This window comes from Cyprinodon tularosa, unplaced genomic scaffold, assembly GCF_016077235.1.
Source record: "Cyprinodon tularosa strain WSP-4 unplaced genomic scaffold, ASM1607723v1 ctg228, whole genome shotgun sequence".
Taxonomy (NCBI): Eukaryota; Metazoa; Chordata; class Actinopteri; order Cyprinodontiformes; family Cyprinodontidae; genus Cyprinodon; species Cyprinodon tularosa.
In genome coordinates this window covers 844,487-869,595 of record NW_024038851.1, presented here as the reverse complement: position 1 = coordinate 869,595, position 25,109 = coordinate 844,487, and the positions used below count along the sequence as shown (strand labels likewise).

The 25,109-nt window shown below is 39.3% G+C and overlaps 1 protein-coding gene and 1 long non-coding RNA gene across 3 annotated transcripts in view; one reads left to right on the top strand and one right to left on the bottom strand.

Annotated features, from left to right (window-relative positions):
* Positions 1-24,748, bottom strand: part of macrod1 (mono-ADP ribosylhydrolase 1) — a 228,923-nt gene extending 204,175 nt beyond the window's left edge. Inside the window, exons 1-3 of one of the 2 annotated variants that reach the window (XM_038286532.1) lie at positions 24,190-24,748; positions 22,323-22,421; positions 20,242-20,349 (exon numbers count right to left, since the gene is read on the bottom strand). In XM_038286532.1, coding sequence (XP_038142460.1) covers positions 20,242-20,349; positions 22,323-22,421; positions 24,190-24,604 — 622 coding nt within the window. In that variant the 5' untranslated portion in view covers positions 24,605-24,748. The remainder of the gene's footprint in view (positions 1-20,241; positions 20,350-22,322; positions 22,422-24,189) is intronic. The other variant, XM_038286533.1, reaches the window with a different exon arrangement.
* LOC119784479 lies at positions 17,195-19,450 on the top strand. The gene is made up of 3 exons (XR_005280938.1): positions 17,195-17,334; positions 17,562-17,792; positions 18,952-19,450. It is a non-coding gene; the product is annotated as an uncharacterized LOC119784479 (long non-coding RNA).
* Positions 24,749-25,109: the final 361 nt, after the last annotated feature.

The window sequence follows — 25,109 nt, the reverse complement described above, 5'->3', positions numbered from 1 at the left end:
AATTTACAGTTTTTTTGGTCCTTTCTCAATTAATCAAAAGTTAATTCTAATAATTAAGGGCTACCTGATATTTGCAGTTTTTCTGTTACAAGAAAATGTAGTTTGATATTATCTACCAGTTTTAGCTCAGTTAGAACTTTCCTTAGACCTGATGTTTACTATGATATTACACTGAAAAATACCTTGAGTTGAGATGATTTATATCCGTTTTTTCTTTAATCTGATGTTTGGCTCAGGTCATTCATCATCACCATCTTAGCTGAAGTAAACCGGTTAATTTTTTTTTGCAATATTTTCCCCTGAATAAATGTTCGCTCCATGTTTAACTGGTTGATGCTGTCGAATCAGTTTGTCTTCATTTTAATCATATTTAATTATGTATTGATGATGTTAATATGTTAATATTAGTATCAAATATTCACTTGATAAACTCAAATAATATACACAAGTTAGACATAGAATTAAAGTTTTTGTCTCATTCTTTTTATTATGCAACTCCATAAACAATACAGGCTTTATTTTATTTACTTTTGTATAGGTGGGACTTTAAACATATTATTTGAATATATCAAAATGGCATGTCATTAATAATTTAAACTTATGGTATACTTTTATATGCAAGAAATCTAAAAGTCAGTTCCAAAAAAACGAAAACAAAAAGAGATTAAAGTAAAGTTTTTAGAGGAAAATACACTTTTTAAATTTCTAAATTGGTAGATAGCTTAATCAAAAAATAAGTTTTTCTTTTTTTATGTATTTATTTATTAAGCTGATCCAAGAGAATAAAGCTCTTCCCATTAGGACAGGAACCACATGTGGTTCCGGCTCCTAGCAGTGACTCTAAATAACATAATGACCTTGAACTGAGTAGTAGTTTTTATATTATTTATGTTAATAAAATGGTTTTACCATTCTTTGAAGTGCTTTCATTCTGTATCTGCATATAATTTATAGAGCAGCATTACACTAATGATAGAGGGAATTATTTTGGTTGAGGGGCCGTTCTTGTCATCAGGTCACAAATTACATATTCTTTTCTTCATTTTCCATAAGTATAAAATATCTGTCATTTTTTTTAATTGTCAAATTCGATGTAGAAGGATAGAGGCAAAGGTGTTTAAATTTTGTCTTTTTCAAAGATAACACATTTTAAATGTAGGATCCCTTCTCAGATATTTATTATTGAACAAAGAGCCTCTCTGCAGGTAAGAGGTCAGCTTTCCTGAGACGTTTTAGCTCTCTGTCTCCATAAACACGTGTATTTATCGGTTGATCATATACACATTCAATTAATAAGTCTAGACCTTCCACAATATGAGGAACAGGGTAGAGAAACAAAAATAAAAATACGTCACATATATATCAAGCTTTGTAAAACTGATCCAAAATAAGGATTTATGATATGCAGGAAACTGTTTAGTTGAACCATTTTGGTCCTAAATGCTTTAGTACGACTACTTGAAAATAAACCCAACCATTTTTTTTTGGCAGCAAACTTTATTAGGATAGGCATATCTCTTGTTTTCCTTTTTTTTTTTTTTATTACCCTTGTGATATTTTGTCTAGTTTCATGCTTGGGTTTAAAGGTTTTTTTTTTTTTTTTTGAATGGCTGCACTTTGCTTTACAAAAGAATTTGTCTCAAACTACCATTTGAAAACTTGTAAAACTCAAGTTGGTTAAGTTATTTAATTGCAAGCTATAATCTTTTATTCGTACTTGAAATGTTTGGCTTTGGCCAACGGGTATGCAAAACAAACTCCATTAATAGCTTCCCATTCAGCATGGCAGCCATCATTAACGTCCACTGGGAACCGTGATTCTACAAAACAAACATATTTGAACGCAGCATTTGCCTTGTTGACAGAAGCTCTGACGGGCCAAGTGCTGATGACCAAGCTGCCTCCTTTTCCCTTTTATTCCCTCATTCCCTCCATCTCTCTCCATCTCCCACATTGGCCCAATCAGGCTAATGAGGCTCGCACTTCCTCCATCCCTTCCTGCTTGCTAAAGTGCCGATTGATTGGAGGGGTGGGAAAGCTTTTAACAAGGGAGGGGCGGGAGAGAAATAATTAGCACAAATGAGCTTTTCTGCAAACTCCCTCAATTTGGCTTTTCTCCTTCTGTTTATTTACTGACCCGGTGACATTAGGGATTAACTATCCGAGGGTATGTTAACATCTCAACGTCAGCGTGTAGATCAACGAGATGCTGCCAATTTCTTTAATGCCAAAGTCTCACTCTGTGCCGCGATGATGTCTGAGCTCAAGAAACAAAGTGAAAAGAACCAGGAAAAGACAAACAAACCAAATCCTCCCATTTAAATTAAGATACAAAAAGAACATCGACCCATCGAGGCAATGAACCCTGAAAAGCCGAACTTTTCAAGTCAAAGGGAGCATTAAGTCCTCGGCCAAAATGACCACTAAACCACTCTTTCTGACAGTTTCCCCGTAATTGACTCCGACAGATTTGGGCAGAAAAAATAAAACAAAAATAGAGCAGCAGTGTATTAACCAGGCTGCGGCGTAGTCACAGTCCCCTGCAGGCTCCAAACTTCACCCATGGCAAAGACAGACAAGCGAGGACAAAGTGGACCTAACACAACCTCAGAGTGCAGAGAAACGGGAAGGAACAGGATAATTAAACATCAAATATGACTGGAGGCCATAAATCTTTGATCCGGATCCAAGGCTTCAAAGGAATAGTCATAAAAAATAAAAAAAAAACGAACAGAAAAAGTTTTTGTGATAGAAAATTAGAAAAATAAAATGCTAATTCCTATTTTTCTTTTTTATTCTGTCATGTGGGGCGTTTTTATGATTAATCTATATTCAAATGAAAGCTATACAAAGGCCTGCACTTAGTAAAAAAAAAAAGGAATTAAAGCAAAGAAACCAGAACCACCTACGGAAAAATTAAAATGATCATAACAGATTTTAAACGACACAAGAAAATGATTTTTAATTAAAAACACTTAGAATTAACGACTGACTTTTAAAAAACAAAGACTGTACGGTTGCACAGGTGTTTTCTATGTCAAATATTAGTCCACCAGTAACTTATTTGTTAGCTTCTAAATGAATAAAAAGAACATGAATATAACGAAGTATTAGGTCCAAGTTAGAGATTTTTTATTTTATTTTTTTTTAATAAAGTCGTAATATTATGAGAATAAAGTCGCAGCAAAACGAGAATAAAGTCCTAATATTATGAGAATAAAGTTGTATTTTATGACAACTCTTATAAGAAGCACTTTCTTCCCTAAAAAGAGGAATGTCAAGGATCATGTAAAGTTATACTTTGGCATCGGTTTGACAAATAAAGAAATGTTAAGTCTTTTAGCACCAGCATCAAATTGGGCAGTATATCAAAGTGGACTCAGGTTGCTGTTTGGTGGTGTGTTCTGGTCCGCCGTCATATGCTGGTTGGAGCTCGAAGCTTTTTTTCTGAAAAGGGTTGTGGTATGATGACTTTCTTCTCGTTATTTTTAAACTTTTTTTCTCATAGTATTACGACTTTATTATCGAAAAAAAAAAAAAAAATCTCTAGCCTGGCCCTAATTCTCCATCGTACATAAAAGATAATCTAGTTTTTATGTTTTTTTAAATGATGTTTATGGTAGCAGGTATGTTCATTGATTACTGCAATAACACGTCTAACATGCATCCTGGCTGATTGAGATCCAAATAGACAGGCCTAATAACCCTCCATTCACACTTGGCATTAGATCTGTTATAATGAGATAACAGCTATCCTGCTGGTTTTGATAAAAACAAACATATAGCAATAGCACAGAGTGAGTTTTCAGCAGGAAAACACAGAGGGAATCAATGTAACATCAGAGACCTTCAGTTATTTGAACTATACCATTATTTAGACATCGATACAGCTGGGATTAACTTAGGAGTTATTTTGACTGTAAAGCACTTGATCAACAGAATTACATGAGCTTACAGACACAACGGAAAAGAAAAAATTACAGATTTTAAACCGAGATTTCTAAACTTTCGTTGTTTTGCAAAATTTAGCAACTTATTTAAATCATTACCAATTCCTGGTTCTTTTAATGCTCGGGGTCTAGGATTGTTGTAAACAGAGAGTTCAGGGAAAAGCTGACAGACTAAATCTGGTACATAAGCCATTCTGGGACATTTGTTTTAACATTTGTTACTACTGACAGTACTGTTTATAGTCCCAATTCATCGTTCTATCCATCCATCCACTGTATTCCACTCATTTGGAGATTGAGTCAGGGAAAGGGAGGTATCTAACTCCCCAGAGACACTCAGGTGCATTCTGGGGAATCCTAATGATCTCGTTCATGGAGTTCTGTGTCTGCCCTGGCATCTCCTACCAGTCAGACAGGCCCAGAAAACCCTCTAAAGAAATGCATCAATAGCAAACGTTCGTCAGACATCGTAACCTTCTCAGCTGACGCCTTCTGATGCGTAAGAGGAGCCGCTTCACTTTCAAGGACTAACGGATGATAAAGCTCCTCACTTATTACCTTCTCCCATTTCTGAGGTTTAATTCAGCTCTATTGTCTGCTCCGCCGCCAAGTCTGCGTGATCTAATATCTAACAGTGTACCTGTCATCTAGGGGCTGCCTGGCCAATAAAGGTAGCTGTTCTTTCAGTTACGATCAATATCTCATGGCCAAAGTGAGAGTGGAAATCTAGAAAACCCTGGAAATGAATGGCTCAGCTCAGTGGGTCTTTCTTCACAATGACAGACCAGAGTAGCACTTTCATCAGTGCAGATGAGGCCCTTATTCCTCTATGCATCTAATGCTTCATGGTAACATTAATCATGGAAAAGACAGCAGGATACTTTTACTCTCGTCTTGAGGCAAACTGTTGAAGCTGTTTCCTGTTGAGAACCTTGATTTTAGACTTATGGTGTATTCACATGAACACAATCCTACCAAATTGTACACATTTTTTGCACTGCTGATTGCTTAATATGTCGGCAGCGATTTGAGGGCCAAACTAGGACAACACGTGACCGCATCATCAAGTAGCAGTAGTTTGTATCCGTTCAATTTGTTGGACCTGGATTTTGCAGAGTGAGTAAATGTGCTGTATTTATTATGGAAAGCCAAACAATTGCACCGGCACCTCTGGGTCTATCAGATCCTCAAAAGACCATGGAGCTGAAGTCTGCTCCCCTGATTTTAGACCGCCCTCAAGCTCCTAATTGGCCCACCATCTTTTCTTGTGTGATTGGCTGTCACAGCTGTCCCTCATGAGAAGCTTACCGTACAAACACCTGATGCGCCACTGAATCAGGTCTGTGAAAGGTCCTGTAGAAAAACCTGGCTCTGCAAAAGATGACAGTTGGTGAGGGAATCTGCTACTGTAAATTAGGCATTATTTCTTCTCTTAGGTCTTGGAATCTAGAAAGGTCGTATTATCAGGTGTATTAATTTACACAACTCTTGGAATTGCTGCCATGTGCATGCATGTTTGGTTATTAGAGTCGCAGCCTGGATGTCTGAAAAACGTAAGACTTACTGTAAGAGACTTCCTTAAAAGTCAAAGTACAAGTTAAATTCAAAGAACTGCGTCACACACCTTCACTTCCTCCATAAAGCAGCAAATCCACTTCAAGATCCTCCACATTTTAAAGCTTTCAATAACCTTGTAGAGTATATTTGTGTGATTAAAAGTGCTGATACATCAAATGTATTATAGTTGTATATCTTTATCAAAAAAGGAAAAGCAATACAATATCTGAATGTGATTTTATATATCTAAGCTCATAATAATTGTAAAACTATGTGTTTTGGATTGTTGCACCCCAAATTGTCCAATTGTCCATGTCATGCATCCATATATTTAGTCAGAAGAGGGATGGCAGAGAAGCAAGAGAAGTGGAGGAGACAAATACAGAAGAATAACTAGAAAACATGATTAGATATATAGTAGTTACATTAAAAAATACTTGCGTACCCTTCACTTTTCAAATCACAATTTAATCCATGCAAAAGGTGCTCCCAGTCTGAAGAGTCCAGGAGCTCAATCACAGTTGCTACTTACTAAAATGGATATCCCGCTTTGGGAGTGGATGACTGGGACAAAAGAGATAAAGGAAAAAGAGATGTTTTAAAAGCCACACATGCATCTGAAGAGCATATCTCACTTTATCCGATGTCATCATTATTTTTTCTATCCGATGTGCTCCTTCCTCCTACGTCATAGCCACATCCACTCCCTGATTGGTTGGCTTGGTGCAAATTGACAGAAAAGTTCTGATTCTTCAACGCCAGATAAATGTCATTGTGAACAGATAATCAGAGTTCCAGTCACACATGAAACAATGGTTCCATTTTCTGCTTTTCACCTGAAGTTGCATCATAAACATAAACATTTGGCCTGTTGTCAATCACTACCACATTGCAATAAGGAAATGCATCTTAGTGCCAACTGAACTCTTTGATATAGACTAGAGGACAGCCCCACCCCAACTCACCAAACCTATCGTCCATACATTGAATATAAGGATTTTGGCTCAAAGAGACATAAGTCCTCAGCATTTATGGGTAATTCACAACTATTCATTATAGATGGTGGCATGCAGATAAGGAAGCAAACCTCAGGGACGTTTTTTTTTCTTTCAGTCTCTCAAACACTGGCCGAAAAACCCGTTTAAATCTGGGAACAATCAGCTTTTAGTGGCAGTGGGAACGTGTTTAGTGGCAGTGACCCGGGTCAAAAGACTCGGCAAGTGACCCACGTTAAAATCGCTTTGATCCGAATGCAGTGGGAACACCAGACCTGGATTGAACCGCTAAAGTACGTGATACCATTGGATGGGTATGGATGTCAACACACGGCGCCAGTTGTTTCTGATCTAATAAGCCAAATCGTGTTTACATACAATAAACATGGTGTAGCACTGGTAAGAGATTTGAACAGATAAAAGAGGGAAATATCAAAGAATAATGACTACCCTCTGGCTCCATTCCATGTTGGACTAGCAGGTCACGCTGGTTTTGAAGAACCTGGGTTTTCAGTGGGAAAGTGGCTAAAGAGGAAGGAAAAGAGGCCCTCTCTATGCAATGTAGGCTTGATTGTTTTAATTCAGAGTATTTATAGCTGAAAATCCCCCACACATAAAAAAACATTGCTTTTAATAAACTTCTTGTATATGCTGCTATTTATTGTCAGTTATTTTAAGCCTTTCTATGCCCTAATCCTGATTACTCTGACCAGTGCGTCTCACCTCAACCTCAACTCAATTCACACCCTGGTCCTAAAGCTAACCATTAACAAAGCACAAAAAGAGGACCAGGAATATGTTCTTCCTTTGGTAAAAATGTTCCTCAAACTCCAACATTTACTACCTACATTTCCAATAAATCATCAGCTTTTTTTTTCCATGGCAGACCCAAAAGAGACGCCCCAGGTGTTGCCTATGGATCTACCTTTACTGGTTGGATACTTCAGCTTTCCACAGGGATTATTGAAAGAAATCTCCAGCTCATCTCTCTTACCAATAGGAGCCTGGTGGTTTATAATAGTATGCTTTGAAATGCTGGTACAGATTTGTCACGGTAAAGAAAATTGTGATTTCTACTCCACAAATAGGAATATCAATCATAAAACAAACTCTGCTGTCTAGTATTAGCTTGTGCATGTAGTTTATACACTTATATAAAGCTAATAGCATACTTCCTATTCAACCATAAATTGTGTGCTATTTTCCCAGGTAGTAGAGGAAGGAGGTGTTCATGCTGTTGCAAAACTTTGTTGACAGATCATATGTTCACTAAACTGAATTTGCATCAGCAATGCCAATTTGCCTCTGTAAGAGCTTTTGTATAAAGGCGTTTGACAGGCGTATTATAAGAAGCTAAGCTGCCCATTAGCAACTGCTTCACAAAACACTCAGTCAGCTCTTTGGGGCTGCTGCTGTAGGAGCTGTAGCTCAGAGGCTGTAGTAACTACAGCAGGGAAAAACAGTGCTGGTCACCAGGGATGTGGAACCTGTTCTGCCTCAGCGTATGAGCTAAGTTTACCTTTCAAGTAAACAAACTCTAGTTTAATTAAATGTTACAGATTTTTAAATCCCGGCCGAGTGCACCACAGCAAATGCACAAGGCTCATTCTAGCACCTGTTCCAAGGCTTTCTTGGAGTATTTGATTTTTCCTTAGAAAAACTAAAACTGGTGTGACATTTTGCATCTTGTAATATGAGCTTGTCCTAAGAGGAGCTGACAAGCGCTCTAGGGTGGATGTATGGTAACTGCAGCAAACATAGAAACAGAGATCATCCACTGCAGGGCCTGTGAGACCTCAGCTGGAGGTGTAGTCTCTGTTCTGGGATTTTCCAACAGAGCCTTAGACCCTGTTACTGCTAGAGAGGCAGGCTAGATCACAACAAGCAGCTTCCCCTGAGTGAAACCTTAGATAATTGACTCGGCGACAAACTGCCAGTGCCTGAAATACAGCCTTGAAAACATTCATTACAGAGGAATGGAAAAAAAAATATTCCATCTGGCTACAATGTGGTTATCCTCTGACAGAATTTCAAACAAGCATACTATACTAAACAATGGGAACCACAGTAGATTTGGGGGCTTTTAAAATAGAGGAAAGACTTAATCCTTGACCTGATGCTGAATAATCCTCCATAAAAACCCAACACTCTGTGTCTTGTACTAACCCAGCAGCACAGGTGAAATCTAAAAATTTTCTTTAGTCTCACAAAGAGAAATTCAGGCCAAGCAGCACTGCAGCAGCGCGTTGAAAGTAGGGCCGTCTGCCAGGCCGATTTCTGCCGCTCGCAGCTGTGATAAGCCCCAGTGACAAAGCCAGCTAAGGAGCAGAGAAGCCTTCCACAAGGAGGGTGACGCTGTGCTGCTGTAGAGTAATACTCCCATAAGGCGCTCTACCTGCAGAGCCGAGGGTTTTTAGGCCTTATCCTCTTAAAAAAAAGGAAAAAAATATCAGCAAACAGGATCAGAGAGCACATCCCTCGCAGCAATGCCTTCTAGCTGTTCTGGTCATCGTCCTGTTGCTGGAGTCCGCTTAGTCGTGACTTCCGACTGTCCAATACCTTTGTCCTCAATAACTATCTTGTTTCTCTTTTTTTTCGAGGATAAGGCCTAAAAATCCTCAGCTCTGTGGGTAAATAAGTGCTGCTCTACACAGCTGAAATTCAGCACAGGTTATTTATACACGGCATTACTAGTTCACAACAGACATAATCACAATATACCATACTTAGACTAAGACTTCCTTTATTGACATTGTTTAAAAAAACACAAGGTGAATCTTGACAACGAAATGTCGATTACTTGGCTACCAGTGTAACAGAGCTAAGACCTTATTCCTGCACAATAAATATGTTTGCTATAACTAAGCGCTAGCTATATACAGGGTGAAGAGTATGTATATATATATATTGCACTGAGTTATTGAAGAAGTAACATCAATAAATAAATATTGCACCGAGTTATTGAAAACAAAATATGAAATTGAAGACAAAACTTCTGTTAAAGGAAATAAAGGATGAGGTACTGCCTAGCTGACAGAACCTTAAAACTTCAAACATTGAAGCTATCAATAGGCAGACATGTATATTAGGGCTGCAACTAACGATTATTTTGAAAATCGATGAATCGGCCGATTATTTTTTCGATTAATCGATGAATCGGACACAAAATATTTTTTTTATATTAACCTCTTTATTCCAAAATAAACATTTTAGACAGAATAAACAAGCACACAAGTACAGGTTTCTCATTAACTGTACTGGTGCAATATGAAAAATAAATGTTTGTTTTAAAACTACGCAAACTTACATGAGAAATGTAGCTGTACATCCACAAAATATAGGGTACTTTGTTTCATAAAGCGCAAAAAGAGACAGGCATTTTTGTTTTTTAAAGCCCCTAAGGGGTTCAAACAATAGGCCCCCCCATTTCAACAAATGAGGTTTTTTTTAGACTAGAAGAGTTCTGCCTTTTAAGACAGGAAAGTATAGCAGTTAAAGTTGCTACTTGAGAAAATACTGAACCATAGAGATAAAAATAGCCCTGTGATTCAAATGATAAATTGTATTTGGAATAAAAATGAGAGAACTAGGGGTGCTAAAAAACACATCCTCCAAAGACAGATACACTATATTGCCAAAAGTATTTGCTCACCCATCCAAATTATTGGAATCAGGTGTTCCAATCACTTCCATGGCCACAGGTGTATAAATTCAAGCACCTAGGCATGCAGACTGTTTTTACAAACATTTGTGAAAGAATGGGTCGCTCTCAGGAGCTCAGTGAATTCCAGCGTGGAACTGTGATAGGATGCCACCTGTGCAACAAATCCAGTCGTGAAATTTCCTCGCTCCTAAATATTCCACAGTCAACTGTCAGCTGTATTATAAGAAAATGGAAGTGTTTGGGAACGACAGCAACTCAGCCACGAAGTGGTAGGCCACGTAAACTGACGGAGCGGGGTCAGCGGATGCTGAAGCGCATAGTGCGAAGAGGTCGCCAACTTTCTGCAGAGTCAATCACTACAGACCTCCAAACTTCATGTGGCCTTCAGATTAGCTCAAGAACAGTGCGCAGAGAGCTTCATGGAATGGGTTTCCATGGTCGAGCAGCTGCATCCAAGCCATACATCACCAAGTGCAATGCAAAGCGTCGGATGCGGTGGTGTAAAGCACGCCGCCACTGGACTCTAGAGCAGTGGAGACGCGTTCTCTGGAGTGACGAATCGCGCTTCTCCATCTGGCAATCTGATGGACGAGTCTGGGTTTGGCGGTTGCCAGGAGAACGGTACTTGTCTGACTGCATTGTGCCAAGTGTAAAGTTTGGTGGAGGGGGGATTATGGTGTGGGGTTGTTTTTCAGGAGCTGGGCTTGGCCCCTTAGTTCCAGTGAAAGGAACTCTGAATGCTTCAGCATACCAAGACATTTTGGACAATTCCATGCTCCCAACTTTGTGGGAACAGTTTGGAGCTGGCCCCTTCCTCTTCCAACATGACTGTGCACCAGTGCACAAAGCAAGGTCCATAAAGACATGGATGACAGAGTCTGGTGTGGATGAACTTGACTGGCCTGCACAGAGTCCTGACCTCAACCCGATAGAACACCTTTGGGATGAATTAGAGCGGAGACTGAGAGCCAGGCCTTCTCGTCCAACATCAGTGTGCGACCTCACAAATGCGCTTCTGGAAGAATGGTCAAAAATTCCCATAAACACACTCCTAAACCTTGTGGACAGCCTTCCCAGAAGAGTTGAAGCTGTTCTAGCTGCAAAGGGTGGACCGACGTCATATTGAACCCTATGGATTAGGAACGGGATGTCACTTAAGCTCATATGTGAGTCAAGGCAGGTGAGCAAATACTTTTGGCAATATAGTGTATTTACATGGGAATGTGGCAGATAATTAATTGACATATTACTGATCTTGCTGGATTTTATTCTGCTTTACTTCCATAAATTGCAGGATCTTCTTTACTTTATCTTTGCCAGAAGATTTAAACTTTAAAAGCCTTGCCCTCATAATTTGCAAATTAATTTATTTATAAAGAAAATATAAACGCTGCTTAAGCTAATTAAATGAAATTAAAAGTAAAATAAGTAGCCAACCTTATCACTGTCTGTAACCTACTAACACGGTAAGGAAAGCATCAGATGAGCTACCTGAGAAACTAACTTACGTTTCCCCACTTTAAAATGAAACAAACATGGTTACTCATCCTGCTGATCAGCTATCTTCACTGCCATTGAAGGCTCCAACATGTTTTCTTTTCAGGTGCTGCGTCATAACAGTGGTGCTTCCGTGCCATGTTTATTTGTTTTTACAAAAGTCGCATGTTACGACTTTTTTCACTTTACAAAGCGCAGGCTATTTTAATTATTGTGATCAATTTGCGCCGTCAATCCCGGGGCATGCGCGCTTCATTTGCAGTCTGGACGCTGAGGGTAAACTCCTCACTAAAATCCTGCGGCTCGGACTGCAGCGCTGAGAGGGATTCTTGTGGGAGAGGGAGAAAGGCGTTGGGATGGGGGAGGCGCCCCACGGCAGCAGCTGCCGCTGGAGGACAAGAGTAGGAACGATACATGCTTTCACGTAAGAGTCTCCAAAAGCCGCCAGTGACACCGTAAAAAGTCGCCAGATTTGTCGCTAGTCGCTTTTTAAAAAAATAGTCGCTGGAGGGATCTGAAAAGTCGCTGAGTTGGCAACACTGCAACTGCGGCGCTGACTCGCTCCGCCATATTTTTTTTTCTTCCCCGGGATGACGGCGGCGGCGGATGACGCATTAATCGCGCGACACAACTAATCGATGATTAAATTCGTTGCCAACGCTTTTAAAAGTCGATTTTTATCGATTTTATTGATTCGTTGTTGCAGCCCTAATGTATATATTTTATAACAGCACCTTTGTCTGGTTGAAGAAAATTTGTATTATCAACTCAAAATTTAAAAAGTCACAATTTATTAGCATTATAAATGTGCAACCAATGTTAGAGAGCAAATAGTTGTATGACACCATGAATTAGTAATCTAATGAACCACACATCCAACAAACAGATTTTCTGCCTCACATTAGAGAGTCGACATATGATGACTCACTCTGATTAGGTGGAAAACAACCAAACGGAAAATCTGATTACTTCTTGCAGTACAAAAAATTTACTAACACAGAGGGTTTATAAAATAAAAAAACATAAAACTAAACTTTTGAATTGAAAATATAGAGATTTTTCCCCCCCCAAATTTTATGGTGACAATTTAAATGACAAATATTACCTTCAAAAACTAGGTTTTCTATTCAACATACGAAATAAACATCTAATCAATAAAGCCTTAGTGTATGGATTAATCAGTGGGTCCTTTCTCTGTAGCCATACTCAATACTTTATTTGTTTAACTTTGATCATTTCTGAGAATATTCCTTCAGCTATTGTTGAAATGTTGAATTGAATCTGCAAAGCATGAGGCCTGCACAAAATGTCCTATTTCACTTTCAATAGTACCTGGCGTCATCAGTTAATAGATTGGGTAAGCAACAAAACCATGGATTAGTTATATTTACTGCAACCCTGACAACAGAAACAGACTGAGGATGGGAGTTTAACAGCATTAACATGTGGTAGATGGTGCAAACAGAGAGCAGAGAGAGAGACAGATGTAAAAGGCAACCAGAACCCAAACAAATCAATTTAATGTACGGTCTACAGCAGACAGAGCCCTTCAATGGGATCATTTAACTAGAAAATAATAGATACAACAGTAATTCATATTAACAGATAAAAATTAGCACTGTGATGACATAATTCTATGTTCATCAATAACTGACTTCATCTCTTAATATTTAGCTATTTTGTTTTTATAGATATCACCTCTAAAGTGAGATTCATTCATTCACCCGATTATCAAGAAATGATTTGCAGATGAAGCAATGATATTTATAAAACAGCTAAAAGAAAAGCCACAGAGAACAAAACCTTTTAGGTCTTATTCAGATTTATATATATTTAGATTAATATATGATTTATTCCTGTTAATCTTTCCATTAATAACCCAACATTGCACAGTTTTCTTCTCTCTGTCCTGCCAGCCCTTCCTTATGTGTACTTCCTGTTCACTTAGCAGGTGGTAGACGGTTGCAATCAAAGCTTGTTTATCGAAACTTGTGATAAAATCACTTCTCAGCTCATGTTGTTATAACAGCAACGCCTCCAAAGGGCCGCTGCTTCTAAAGAACAGCCACCATTGCTCCTTGTTCCACAGCTTTCATCGGGGACAGCTTGAAATTCACAGAGTGTGCTCTCAGTTTAAGACTGAAGACGCCTCTCAGGCTCTAAGGATCTGGTTCAGAGACCTGCAATGTCACACCCTGACATCAGAGTTTAAGACAAATCTCTCTGCATTGACTTTTTATTGACTTCAGATCCATAAAGCTGTAGGAAAATATATTTTTGACCTTAACTGACTTCTTCTGGTTCTGCTTCTTTTCTTGTTGGCAAGTTTAAAAGCTTTAGATTTTCTAACTAATTTCAATATCAGAACATTTTAACTTAACGGAGAAAAAAAAAAGAGAAGAGAGTTACGGTTTCAACAATAAGAAAAACATTTTATAGCGATGGCATCATGAGTGTGCTATGGTAAAATTATGCTGATGAAGATTCTCAGTCATCCAGGTCAAAGTCATTCCGTAAAGGTTTAAAAAACAATCCACTGGACTCCAGGAAGCTTTCTCAATTCAAATGTCTTAGACCAGTGGTCTTCAACGTTTTCAAAGCCAAGGACCCCCAAACTGATTGCGAGATGGAGCGGGGACCCCCTAATTATATTTATTGTATGAAATTGTGTTATATCAAACTGGTCCTACAGTCACTCTATTACAGATGGAGTAATGTAATGAAAGTTATTTCTCCCTGGGATTATTAAAGTATTTCTGATTCTGATTCCTGGTTGATGGGACAGGTGTTGTGAATGAAATGGTGCCCATGTTTGAAAGCGCTCCTGTGTGTCGCTGAATGTGTACATTGATGACTGAAAGACATCTTCTGCCTCCATTTATCTGTTTACTACAGTGTGTTGAATTCATGTTAATGTGTATTTAAAGACATTTTAATTAGTGCAAAAAATTGCAGGAGGGAATATTAAAAAAAAAGTAATCAACCAAGACTTTCGCGACCCCCATGCAGTACCTCCGCAGACCCCCTAGGGGTCGCGGACCCCCTGTTGAAGACCTCTGTCTTAGACATTTGAATTGAGAAAGCTTCCTGGAGGGGAAGCGAAACGTCTTCAAACCTTGGAAACCAAGTCCAGTGGATTGTTTTTTTAAACTTTTACGGAAAAAGGTCAAATTAGTTCTGACTAAAAGCAACACTAAAGTCTCGCTCCCGTTTGGAAGCCAGCATCCAAATGATGGGGCTGAGTTTTTATATGAGGAAGGCTAAAATGTAACCCTGTATAAACTGAAAACAGCATTTCAGAACCAAACCCACAGCAAAACAAAAGCTGATGGTTTGGAGAAGCTTGGCTCCTTCAGGCTGTAATAAATGGAGCTGATGATGCTCAGCCATCAGCGACCAGAAGTCCTTGGGGGATGGAAGGACTGGTTGCCGATTCCTGATGCCCACTGTCCCTATTAAAGGGGGTACAGCCAGTTTAGGTTAAGGGGGAAAAATAACTCATTCACTTAAAGGAAAGTTTGAATTAGGACTGCAACTAACAATTATTTTGCAAATTGATTAATCTGTCAATAATTTTCTTAGATTAATTGATAAATAATCGGATAACCAAAGGTTCCTTAAAGAAGACTTTTTACAAAATGAAACCAGGTGAAACTAAAACAAGTTCTGGATAGAGCATATTGACAGATGAAAAAACTTTTTTATTTTAAATGCAAAATTATTTAAATATCTTTTTGATAATTTTAGTATAATTGCTGCTAAAGGGTTGGTTACCTGTCACCTAAAGGCATGCTCTACAATCTCTAAACTCCAGTCAATGATTAATCGATTACTAAATTAGTGGACGATTATTTCAATAATCAATTAATCCAATTAATTGTTTCAGCCCTAGTTTGGATAACTTTTTTTTTTTTTTTTTTTTTTACTTATTATTGGAAAACAGTATTTTTTGTTACATCAACTCATTTTTTTAAAGAAATCCAATATTGTAAGGTGAACACAGATCATCTGGTTCATGTTTGGTTCAGAGATCATCACAATCTTTCTCTGTAAACAAGAACCTTTAGAGGAGGTTGAGGCGGAGACGCTGACCCTCTTGCTGCATCCTTTTCTGACTCTTCCCCCCCTTACTGTCTGTCAGCACACCGGCTGCGCCGTCCATCACCAGGTCCGCCTGCGTTTTTAAGGTCTCTTATCAGCGAGGGAGGTTGCAGCACAGTCCACAGACTCTCCGGTTCTCATCCTGTCTGTCACCTGCAGTCCGACTCTAATCTAGTATCTCTCAGCTGTTGCCACGCTGAGAGGGCTTTTCAGTGCCAACGCACAGCTTTATCTCTGACCAGCAGAAGAGAGACCCCATCTCCTGCACACACATGCATATGACAGTACACCTGCACCAAAAAAATAAGTAAAATTCCCCTCACAATGCACACACAGATCCACTGATGACGTAAAGTATTGTATAAACTCACAAAACACTCCTGTAGGCTCTAAATTGTGACAATGACAAGAGCTCTAAAGACTGAGATAGCACAGAAATATTATTTATCACTTCACAGAGCGTGGCTTAATTTAAGGACAGTTTTTTATGTCCTGGCTTGAAAGATTTATCAGCCTACTCTGCTGCTGCATTTCCTTCCACCGGGGGAAAAAGAAAAAAAAAAAAAAGGACATCACCAACAGCAGAGAGGCGACACTTTATCTGTTTCTAAATCACTTTCAATTACACTGCAGCTTTGCTGTTCTACAGAGAAAACTTAAACTTAGTTTCAATTTCTTAACTTGACCAGCTCCAAACTGAGGATAAGCAAGTATAACACATGAAATGAAGAACAGGATCTTTGGAGGTGAAAATCCAGCTCAGTGAAGCCAAGCAAATTTGCATTTAATCAGATCGAAAAAAGGTTTTAATGCAGAGTTAGTTGGAGAGACGTGAAGTAAATGCAAGCGCACGCACACACCCGCGCCAAGAACTCATTTCTTCTGCGACATTTCATTGTGCAATCCATCTTAATCAGCCAGCCCATCAGAGACAATATATCCTCCCCTCCATCCCCATCTCCTTCTCCAGATGGATTGATTGAGGGGTGTAAAGAGGAGGATGTTTCTGCCCACCGTCTCCTCCCACCCAAACGTCCCCTCCGCCCTCCTTACCAGGACAGCTCTTAAGTGCTTGTGGGTTTTTATGTTTGTAGTGTTTTATAGGAGTGGGCAGAAGCCAGGGGCTGTAAAAGTGTTGGGACATGGGTGGGAGGGAGAGGAGGGAGACAGGGGGGAGAAGAGGAGGTTGGAGGCGGAGATGAGAGTTACTGTAAATCCAGTCTTTATAGAGAGAGGAGAGGAGAGGAGAGGAGAGGAGAGGAGAGGAGAGGAGAGGAGAGGAGAGGAGAGGAGAGGAGAGGAGAGGAGAGGAGAGGAGAGGAGAGGAGAGGAGAGGAGAGGAGAGGAGAGGAGAGGAGAGGAGAGGAGAGGAGAGGAGAGGAGACGAGACGAGACGAGACGAGACGAGAGGAGAGGAGAGGAGACGAGACGAGACGAGACGAGACGAGACTTTAGTTGGGTGCAGAAAGCATAATGTTCCTACCAGCCAACTTTCTGTTTTTAACCATCATCCACAGCTGACTGACAGCGTTCAGCAACAAGTGGAGGAGGGGTGTTGTTCTGCTAGAAGGTAACCCCATCACAGTTTTTCTGTGTTGATGGGTTAAATGATTATTAATGATTATTCCCAGAGCGTATCCAAACATTTGGATACAAAGATGTTCTGATTTCATATGAAATCCATTTTTTTTTTCAAAGCTAAAGCTGCGTTCTTCTCTTTGACCTTTGCTGCCGTATGTCTGAATCCGTTTGCTTCTTTGCCTTTATCACGGGCTTGTTTCTGTATCTGTGTGTCAGCTTCTCTCTACCAGCAGGCCCTGGAAGTCTCCTTCTCCCAACCTTCCCACCAGTCTGTCCGTGTTGCATATAATTGGCCGCAGTTGGCTTCAACTGAATGCCTGCCGCCTTAGGGGCTAAATGATGCTTCAAGGCCTTCTGGAGCAGCCAAAGAAAATCCACAGCCCTCCCTTCCACATGTCAAAAACCAAAGGCGCCGTCTTGGAGGCTTTCTAAGCAGGAGCTATGCTGGTGAGATTAGCAAAAGAAAAAAAGATGAGGACTCCATCTCTGCTCGCTGCGCTCTCCCATTTCAATGTCACATTACCTAAAGTGCGACTGTCACCCAAAGCCTCTTAGTCAATCAGTTAGTCACTGAGGAAGAAGGTCGCCCTCTTAGCCAGCAAAACAGCCACACAGAGAGTCAGCAGGACAGCCAATCAGTCAGACAGAAAAGGATGTTCAGACCTTTCTGCCCAAAGCCCTTTTCAGGCTAACCTGTACCTGCTTGTTGCCATGGCGATGCAGAGCGAGATTTAAATACTAGCCTGTGCCCTCTCCCCGTCTGGCTTTTATCTTCTTCTTTCCTCTATCCCAGACTCCTCTCTGGGTTTACTTACTCTGAGCGCGCCGACTCTCTCGGTCATGATTCCTCCGAGTTCTTCTTCTTTTTCTTGTCTCTCCCCTGCCTCACCTTGTTTCGTCCTCTCTGCAAAGCGACACTTTACTAGCTCTTTTCATCTTGTTAATTCAACGCAACCCTGCATCCTGAGACTCTGTTAAAAAAACCCTTCAAAAAAAAAAAACAACATACAAACTAGCTTCCCCAGACACACACAGACTGTAACTTACTGTGTAAACACTCATAATTACCCAAATATTTGTAGGCAGAGCCACACGGCTGCACACAAACAAAAGCAATAACTGTATAAACAGAAGTCAACAATCAACATGTTTATTAGGTGCTGGCACGGCGTCCGCCTGCTGACAGTCAGCTGCCAATAAAAATCCATAATTTTCAGCTGAAGCCTCATCATAAAGCATTGTTTAGGCCCGTCCGCCCCGCTCGCTGCTGATACGCCACCTGTGCCAAGACTAAGATCAAATTTCCCCTAAATACTAAAAGTGCCTTAGAGAAGACACTCCTGGTGGAATACACCAGTATTTGGCTCCATCTAATGGTAACCATTAGGGCTTTAAGACTACATTTTAGCTTCTTAATGACAAAACTAAAAAGGGACGATAAATTTTGGTTGGTTTGCTGAACTGACATGGGAAAATTTGTTGTTGAGGACTTTAGATTCATCCTACTTTACAACACGTCTTTAATTCCTTAAGGTTTGCACACATTTGACTCCATCAGGCTGTTCCCTGACATACCTTCAGTTGTTTATCATTCTCTCTGTTGCAGATTTACTGCTTTGTTTGGGATCAGTGATACTTGACCACCGCAGAGTCTGGGCCAAGCTTGACAGATGGAAGGAGATTCATCTCTAGAACACATCAGCCTACAGGGGAGATCTGCTCCGGCGCCCGGATCCAAAAACAGCCTTCCTCCAACCACCAGTTTGACGATACATACAAGGGCTTATACATCAACAAACGGGCCCCAAATGCTCCAAAGCACGTTTCTAGGGACGTCCTGTCGTCCAACTTGCTAATTATCAGCTTTTTTTTTAACCAACTGGTTCTTATAGAGAGCCGTTTACACATGAACACAAAGAAAAAAATCTAATTTATTCCAAACACACACAGCTTTGTATTCAACTAATCAATGCGAGCATTGCAGTGTCCTTGTTTATCTGCAAATCACATTACTCCACCTAAAAACTGGCCCCAAATTTAGGATCGGCTCTCACTCAGGCTTTTGAGCCACTATGAGGTATCATGACCAAAGCGAATAAAAGGCATTTTGCTCAACTATTTCTAAGTCTAATAAGTGTCTCTATTTACAAAAGTTATTCCAAAGTCTTTGTCACTGGGTATTCATGCAAACCTTCTGTTCTTGATCTTATCCTAAGATGTCGTAAAAGAAGAAATATGCAACACTTCTTCTTGAAACGATGTAGAAATTAACTGATTTTTCTATTCTCCTTTCTCACAATGCTCCTAAGTTTTTGCATTTTAGCAATTAATACCGAAACCTGACCTGAGCAGTGGAGGCAAAAAGGGATTATTTTATCGGTCACAAGCTTCCACCATTCATTAAAAGCTAAGCAGTCCCTTTGTTATATTTGTATTGGAAATCTTTGGTATTTTCAACAGCTCTAAATAGCAGTTCTCTTGTTCTCGCTTTCGTTAGAAGGGTACTTAAATTAGTTGAAAGAATATCTTGAACACAATGCTGATAATCACTTGAAAGCCTCTGGCTGTCCCACCAACACTTGAAAAATACATTATGCACATAATTACAGCTTTGACGTTGCTCACAGATGTTTCCTGCAAAATTTATGCATAGGCACATCAATGCACAGCCAGGCTAAACACTGCTGGAACCTTTTAAATTCATAATGCCTTTTTAGATTTCCCCCTCTCGTGTTCTTCAGAGTGTTAATTCTTCTGCTTTTTGTTGGAGACGGAAGCAAAGGGGGGAAAAAAACATACATCTAGTTTATGATGCAAGAAAATAATTGTTCTTTCCTTTTTATGGTGACTGAAGTTGTTCAGGGACAAAACGGAAAAGGAAACACTCATTCTGTACCTGCATTGACAATGGCATCTATCTCCAGCTTGGTGATGTCGCCACTGTACACTGAAATCTTCTGGTCTAACTTTTCATTTCTCTGGTAGCGACTTGGCTCAGAGGCTCCTGAGGAGGGGGACAAACACAGCAAGGGTTAGATTTATAAATCTGTTCAAAGAGCAGCAATCAGCAAGCTGGGGGAACAGGTACTCAGGAAGTACAAGAGCTCCCTCTAGTGGTATATCACAATTCTGCATTTTCCAATGTATAAAATCTGTATGTTATTTCAAGATGAGGGGTCAGGAAGTTATCTCACACACCATGTGGCTCGTATGTAGTGGATAGGGATGCCTCTAAAGATGAATGTCCATCTTTGGAGGCATAAAGAGGAAATCTACGGAAGAGGATTAGGGCCACTTGGGAAAAAAAGTGAAATGATTTTTAAATTTTATTTCAGTTTAGTATGGGAAAAAGTCAGACTTCTGACTTTAATCTCAGAATTCTGACTTTAATCTCAGACTTCTGACTTTAATCTCAGACTTCTGACTTTTTTCTCGGAATTCTGACAATAAAAAAGGTCAGAATTCTGAGATTAAAGTCAGAGTTCTGAGATTAAAGTTAGAGTTCCACTTTTTCCCCATACTAAACTGTAATAAAATTTAAAAATCGGTTAACTTTTTTTTTCTTCTTCAGTGGCCCTAATCCTCTTCCGTAGAAATTCCATGATCAAAATGTCTTCTTTTACATTTTGGTTTTATCCAGAATGGTTGTGATCTTCACAAAGCGAGAATTTTAGACCTCTGGTTGATCCAAGGTGAAGCTCCTTCACATTATCCATTCAAAAGCTTCATGCTGTACCTCACCAGTCAATGTGGTGAAGGTAAAAGTTATTCTGATGTGTACACGTCAGGGTCCACGGTCCAATTAACATCAAATAAATAATGTTGAAGAACAACCTGACTCCAGGTTCCTGTAGAGATGACTCCAAAACTTTGTGCCACAAAGTAACATAATGCTAAGGTGCTGCCACTTTATTGTTTTACTACCTTAATGTAGAGACACACCCCCTCCTGTGATGAAAAGTTCTAATAAATCTCGACACAAATATCTTTGTTTGGCATTTTCAAAAACAAACATCTTATCACTTTTTCTATACATCACTTTAGAGTGATGCCAAGAGTCCCTGACTTATAGCATCTGGATCATCTTAGATACGTTCCATTTTAAAAAGTTTATTTCTTAAACAAAAAAACGTATCACAATAATGCAGATACCTTGGAGCAGCTAAAGCATTTCATGAAATACATAAAAATACCATGAAATGAGTAGATGGGACATTTATTTATTCATCTTTCCATCTGATACATGATTCAAATAGTAAATATACAATTAAATTGTAAAATATCCCAAATAAAAAATTTTTAGAAAGTGATAAATTAATTAATCAAATATAATTAAAAAATATATTAATAATATGGATTATATGGAGTTTTTTTAGCGGTGTCCAGTCTGCTGCATGGTTGTTTTAGTGGTCACTGCCTCTATACAGTTCTTAAATTTGCAGTTCTGCTGCTTTGCTCAGCCTTTGAAGACATTAGGGATAATAGTAGTAATAGTATCCGTGATACATGGAGACTTTCTTCCTCATTTTCTCCTCTGGATTTCTATCAATCTGTGACCTTTAGTATTTTGGGTAGTAATGGTTTTACTTAGTGTGAGCGTGTCCTGCTGTGAGCTACCTAAATCTTATAAATATTCAAAACACTATTGAAAATTATAACCAATAATTACTACACTCCATAAATTATTTTCCATATGTACTGGCACAAAGTGATAATGCGATTTGTTATATATTCTGCAGCCTTATGTTTGAGTTGGTTTAAAAACCACTATACCAGCTCAAAGTTATCCACAGGTTAAACAGAGATTAAGATAGTCCCAATTCTTGGAATACGTCTGCATTGATCAAAAAATTATCTCCATCACAGAATTTTTTTTGTTTTTTATCCTAAGCAAAAAATAAAAGCTGTTTTTAATTCTTGAAGGCAATAACATCTCCTCCACCCTGAGCTGTGCAGATGACTGATGTGAGGTCTGACCTGCTGTGGGAGTCCACACTGGGATGTCATCCAGTGGCACCGAGCCAGAGGTTCTGTAGTAACCACGCCTGTCCTTCACAGACAGAGACAGCAAGAAGTCTGGGAAAAACAGATGGGGGAGGATGTAAACAATCGGCTAACAAGAAATATATATATATATATATATATATATCCAATATATCCATTATATTGGAACTGAAGTTGTCAAGAATGTAAGAGAAATCCAACAAAACTTCCTTTGTCTATTATTCAAAAGTTAAATTAACTAATCAGTGAATTATCCAGCTCGAACCCACTTTTAGGCAATATAAAAATGTGAGTAAGAGAATTGTTGATATTTTAATGTCTAACTGTTGTATTTGTGTGGAGGTTTTCAAAAGATGCTGATGAGTCACTCTAAAGAGGGAGAGGTTTTCCACTAGTTCTTCCTCAGTGTTCTGATAATAATACTTATAATCATCATTATTACCACTAAGTACCGAGACTGCCCTGCACTGCACTGCTAAACGGAAAACAATCCCATTATATATTGGAAACACAAGGAAGAAAATATTCTAAGCAATTCTTTAAAAAGGATTTTAGTGCATTTCCAAATGTAACAAATGTCTATATTTTCAAACTCTGGGAAGATGTGTGTTATTTAAAACAGTGTTTGTTGCCTCCAAATGTCCCAATAAATAAATCATATGCTTATTTATATATGTGTTATTTTGGGGTTGGTGACTGTGGGGTCTGAATTAATCCAGTGATTAAAACCATTTAGGTTTTTTTGTACCAATTTGCTTCCATGGCTATTATTGACTTAGTAGTAGTTTACAGCACAGCGCTGACTCTTCCAATATGGCGAACATGCACTAGCCAACCCACTCAATGAGGCGTCTATGTATTCATGTCTATGTCTACTGGTTGAGAGCTGCTCTGTTTAGCCATGTTTCTCTCCAAGATGGAGCTGCTGCTGCTATCAACCCTATTTTAGCTGAAACAGGTCATAACAGATAAACACAATGAGCTAGGCTCTGCTGGAGGGTTTAGTTTAGAAGTTTTCCTTTCTGCTGTTGTTAAATGCTTTCAGGAGGAGGGATTGCTGCAAGATCAGTAAATCAATGCAATTACATTTATGCTTTAATATTTTCTTCTGGTTTGAATAATAAAGAGATTCAAGTTCATTGCCAAGTAAGTTTGCACTTCCAAGGAATTTGACTTGTAGCTGATGGCGCAGACAAATTATATATATACATGTGCACAGGATACAGGATCTATGGCTACATACAATACAAATCTTACAATATACTACATACAGTATATAGTATGAAACATACATACAAACTAAACTTGGAATTAAGTCCATGTAATTAACTCAGACTCTATTGACCTGGTGAACTATAAATGTATTTGTATAAATTGGAAGCATTTTGTAAAATACCTTGAGAGGACAGTCATAAATTGGTGCTAAATAGATAAACTAAATAAAGTTACATTTATCATAATTAGGGGGTAATGACTTTAAGGGAGACAGAAATGTATCCTACACGTGTATGAAGTCCCAATAAAAAAAAAACATTTGCTGGTTTTTGTACAGAGTAGAAAATATTGACACTATAACATGTTTTGTTGAATCAATGTGGAACTGGAAGGAAGCCTCAAGCAAAAGGCAATAAAAGCATCATAAGCAGCAAACCTTACAGATGTTAAAATCTTAAAATAGGGTCCCCTTACCAATAGGAAACTAATATATTAACACTACTGTGAGAGTTGTTTCATTGGGTTTCATACTTAATTATTCAGCTTTTTTACAGCTTGTGATCAATCCAGGCAGCTGACAGTTTGGCCAGGTTCATTTGAAAGGTCGTGATTTTCTCTTTCTCACCCTTGGTTTCCTTCCAGTCCCCCTCAGCAGAGTCCAGGTTCATTTTTAGAGCCATAGCGGTAATGAGTCCAGTGTGAAGGGCCTGCACCACAGCGGCTGTCCCCACTCCGAGGGCGGCACCGAAGGCAAACTTTCCCAGCCAGCCTCTCCTCAACCCAGGTGGACAGGAACCGTTAGCCCGGGTGGATTTGTGAAGCGCCGCTGCTGTGGTGGAGAACTTGGCCCCTCGGCCTGCGGCGTTAACAGCACTTCGTATGGGACTGGTTACATGTGTCCCGGTGAGCTGGGGGCTACCCGGGGTGAACAAGTGCCTGAACTTGACACCTGCTCTCTGGAAGTCAGCCCGGACACGGGACAGAGCACTGCATGGCAGGGCTCTCACGTTTGAAACCCGAGCTGATATTAGCAGCGCCATGTTTGAGTTTTACCGAGCAGGCTGTAAAGAACTGTGTTTAAAAGTTCAAATGTCGGCCACAGACTGTGGTCGGCTTTCACTTTCGATACATACACAGCTCTCAGTGTAAAGTCTCATGTGCTACCTTTGTTTAGGAAGTTAAGGTGTGGAATATACCATTTGTGAGGACATAGGGGGGTCCATCTTTGAAACCACTAATTGATATCAGTAAATATTGTAATATTCCGATTAAGATACTCGCAGCATACACAAAAATACCTAATTCAAAATAAATCTAAAATGTAAAGCCTTTCACAGAGGGTTATACCCCGTAAATGAGTAAAAATGGAAGAGTCAAAGACAACGGTCAAAATCCAGTGTGAGCTTCATGATTATCGGATATTTCAGTTTTAAGTGACAATGTCTGTTTAAACTATATATTCGGAATATAAAAACTATATAATGTGGTTAAATTTTCAAATAGCAGCCAAAATATAAGTGGACGCTATCCAAGTGAGATAGTGTT